The sequence below is a fragment of the Juglans microcarpa x Juglans regia genome, chromosome 6S (assembly GCF_004785595.1).
Source record: "Juglans microcarpa x Juglans regia isolate MS1-56 chromosome 6S, Jm3101_v1.0, whole genome shotgun sequence".
In the NCBI taxonomy this organism is placed as follows: Eukaryota; Viridiplantae; Streptophyta; class Magnoliopsida; order Fagales; family Juglandaceae; genus Juglans; species Juglans microcarpa x Juglans regia.
Genome location: NC_054605.1, coordinates 16391351 through 16395197, shown reverse-complemented (window position 1 = coordinate 16395197; position 3847 = coordinate 16391351). Strand labels below are relative to the sequence as shown.

At 39.8% G+C, this 3847-nt stretch overlaps 1 protein-coding gene across 2 annotated transcripts; it reads right to left on the bottom strand.

Moving 5' to 3' along the window:
• Positions 1-233: 233 nt before the first annotated feature.
• On the bottom strand, positions 234-3627 carry LOC121236426 (putative nuclease HARBI1). 2 transcript variants are annotated; one of them, XM_041132850.1, is made up of 4 exons: positions 2964-3627; positions 1358-2860; positions 1011-1242; positions 234-885 (listed from the first exon to the last, which is right to left on the bottom strand). In XM_041132850.1, the coding sequence occupies exons 2-4, from the start codon at positions 1889-1891 to the stop codon at positions 416-418; spliced, it is 1236 nt and encodes a 411-aa protein (XP_040988784.1). In that variant the 5' UTR covers positions 1892-2860; positions 2964-3627; the 3' UTR covers positions 234-415. The 2 variants fall into 2 exon arrangements, with proteins under 2 accessions (XP_040988784.1, XP_040988785.1); XM_041132851.1 differs by lacking the exons at positions 234-885; positions 1011-1242 and having other exon boundaries at positions 2049-2860; positions 2964-3616.
• Between the last annotated feature and the right edge of the window lie 220 nt (positions 3628-3847).

Sequence of the window (3847 nt, the reverse complement as noted above, 5' to 3'; positions counted from 1 at the left end):
TAATTGTTTGCAAAAAAACGTTAAATAATACTAATATATATAAAATAATTTTTTTCAAATAGCTGTGCTTAAATTCGTTTCCCATATTCACCGTAGTAATGCTCATTTTGCCTACCTCTAATTTTCAATTATAGTCAGTGATAACCAATTAGGAAAATAACATCATTAAATTATAAAATCAATCCTTGTAAATTTGTGTACGATAAAATTTACATATCGACCAATCATTTATGAAACTAAATTTACGTATATAGCTTATAATATTAGCAACCATATTTCTAAATAAATTTGCTACAAACTTCCCTATCTATATAGATTAGTAATATATTGCCAGACCAAAATCAAATTTGTAATACATTTGAATCTCTAACTACACCCTTATATTGATAATAATGTCAATATTTATCAATATAAGTCAATGACCACTCCTAGCTTCCCACATACGTTTGGTAATGTCATCCCTAATTGCAGCCATAGCTCGGGCTGATTCGACGATCATGTCAGGATGATTTCTTGAAATTGCGGCGTTGCTATATGCACGACCGCTTGGACTGAGCTCCATATCTCTCCACTCCTCGAACAACCAGTCATTCGGGCTCGTCATTCTAATAAAATTGTGTAACGTACAACATGCAATGATCAGATCCCCTTGCCTCCCAACTTTATAACCAGGCATGAGTCTTAAAATTCTAAATCGTGATTTCAAGACCCCAAATGTACGTTCTATTACGTTACGAATGCATGAATGACGATGATTAAAATAATCTTTATACCCCCTAAATCCCCGCTGACCCTGACGGTCACTTCTATGATATCTCTCTCTAGGGTAAGGGGGCATAAATCCTCGAGTACATGGGTACGCCGAATCGACTAGATAATAATGACCTGTCAACCATTAACATTCTGAGATAATCAGGCCCCAAGCAACGAATCCCACAGATTTAACAACAGCAGATATAAAGACCCAAAATTTTTTAGACAAAAATAATTATATAATATTAAATATTTACCATCGAGAGGCATTGGAAATGCGTTGCGGCCCTGAGACAATGCATCGATGAATACACGTGCATCATGCGAGCTTCCCTCCCAACCAGTGTACAGGAATGTGAACTTCATGTCCAAGTCACATACACACAATACGTTTTGGGCAACTTTGCCATGCCGGTTGCGATATGCCTCACGCACCTCTGCAGGTACAACAGCGTCGATCATGGTCCCATCAATTGCACCAATGCATCCCTGCAAACGAAGAACCGGACATGATACATATGATTCCATACTGTTCAAGTAATTTACAAAACAATGACCCAATATAATCATAATTATATTTTATTATCTACTATAAACAACTTACCTCAAACCAAGGATAATTTCTCGGATTGCCTGCGATTGTTGGGTGCACCCCGGATGTGTGAGTTGGGTAAATAAGATGTGTCCCTAGCCTACACAGGGCCTTCATAACGTTCCTTACATGGGCATTAATAGTTTCCGTTGAATGTTGAAATCGCTGCCCCACAATCCGTTGTTCGTCTCCAGCCGCCACTACCAATGTGAACATGCCTATTTGTTCCTCGACGGTCAGCCCTTTTCTAGTATCCTTCAAAAAACTATTTGAACGTAACAAGTTGCATAATGCGCGGAAGGCATCAACCTCAATTCGGAATAACTCGCGACAATTTCTTGGATTCCCATTCAAAACTTTCAAAATATATTGATGTCCCCGTAATCCAATATTGTGTTGTGGCTGTTTAAGCTGTTGTTGTGCTTCTCTACCAGCCCTCACAAGAAATGCGAGTGTCTCAAGATCATCAATTGCAAGGTCATCTTCACTACTATCAGTCCAACACACATTAGGGAACATATCATCTGCATCTCGATTCACGTTCATCGAGTAGCTTCCTGCTGACCAATTCCCATTGTGCACAGTGGGTTAATTCGTACATTTTATCTTTACAACAGTTGTAAATAATCTCTCTCAAGTTAACAAAATAATAAGGGGGCATTACGATAACCATATAATAATTAAACATAATCCAATATAATCATACATAATCCGAACAGAGCCTAAAACAGGGCCTTCATAATCCGTCCTCATTTCGATGAGATTACAACAAATCAAACAGACAACCCACATTGGAAAAGTAGCTGTTTATAAACTCATCAAAGGAATACAAATGGTCTCATGAAAAATAAAGGGTGACAATGCCATCGAAAATATAACCTAACAATTAAAAATGAGCCTACTTTAACAATTACGGGCCCAATCGTCGCTCCCTGCAGCATCCAAGGACAAGAAAAACTGTCGCATATCTGGGTTTAGTAATTCCTTAATTGCGCGAACAAGTTGGGATGGCTCCAACCTCGGGGAAAGCTCGCTGAGCAACGTCGCACAATGATTAATCGGATCATACCCCCCATTGGTCCCATCACTAGGCTGTGACTCTTTGCTGCACTTCGATGATTCCACAGCTTCTTGATCCTCATATCGTTTACGCCTCGCTCTCTGCGTCAGTTTCACCTCCTCCACGGCCTCAGAAAGCTGCACCTCAAAATCGCTCTTCTTTCTTGTCTTCGGCCTACGTGATGATTGTGTCACTGCATCGACTGAAGGTGACCCGATCCCCATCAAGTCAATAAAGCCATCATTGTCAATGGGCAATCCTTGTCGATGGCCTAGTGCGGGAGGGCGTCGAGCTCGCATCTCCTCATCCAGGCGCCACTCCTCGTCGCTATCTGCGGGTAGCTGTGTTGATGCGTGTTGCATAGTCCCGTATGCAACTGAAGCGCCAAATATGGTGCACAACTCCTCGTACTTTGGGCAGCCAAAAGTACGAAACCTCCCCCATTTCGATTTAACCTAACAATTACAGAAGAAACATACCCAGTTAATAATCAGACATCGAGTGCTCAAACGTACTGTTTGGTGCAATAAAGATGGTTAACTTTAATTAAAATTTTACCCTAATGGCATTTTCCCAACACTCGTCACTCGCGACTACTGTCTTTGTGTCGGGATCCCAACCCATACCAGTTTGGCTCAACAAATCGGTAAACAAGCGCTGCATCCCCTTCAACCTCGTCAATTTTCCACGAACCTGGTTCCCGTCAAACACTTTCTTCCCAACAGCGGTGAGTCGCTGTGCATAAACTCCATGCTCTCTAAACGTTATCTTTCCGCCCTTTAATCTACCTTGAAGGGCGTCCTGGTAGAGCATGTCGATGAATATCTCCTCCGTGGCATCGCCTCAAAGCACATTATCCCGGCTCGTGTCTTCTGGGTCATCCATTTCAAATAGCTAAAATGGTAATATAAGACAAAAAAAAAAAAAAAAAAAAATTTCATGTCAACTACGCTACATTATATGCGTTAATATGAGTAATGACCCGGAATTAAAAATGAGCCATACCTGTTGATACGGCTGATGTCTAGCAGATGAGCGTAATGAGTATCGCTATGGGAACATGGATGACGGAAGTTTATTAATCCCCACATATATTTGTTATATATAAGTACACAACAGTAGTAGAGGAGAATTGATAAAAATCAAAACACCCCACTACCACATTCAACTACATGCGTACCACAATAACAACCCCAGAAACATAACATTAATAAATACACAGGGCCATGATAGAAATTAACAAACTTGGAAGAATTGCAGATTTTTTGGTTATTAGGAAAGCTGATAGAAATTAACATAGGCATTCCCATGGTGCAGATTTTTTGGTTATATTATTTTTGACATGTCAGGATAAAAACAAGAATTTAAACAGATGCTTGTAAAATGAGTGAGTACTATAGATATTATTTAAGTATATTCAAGAGAGGAAACTTGTTTGTTAA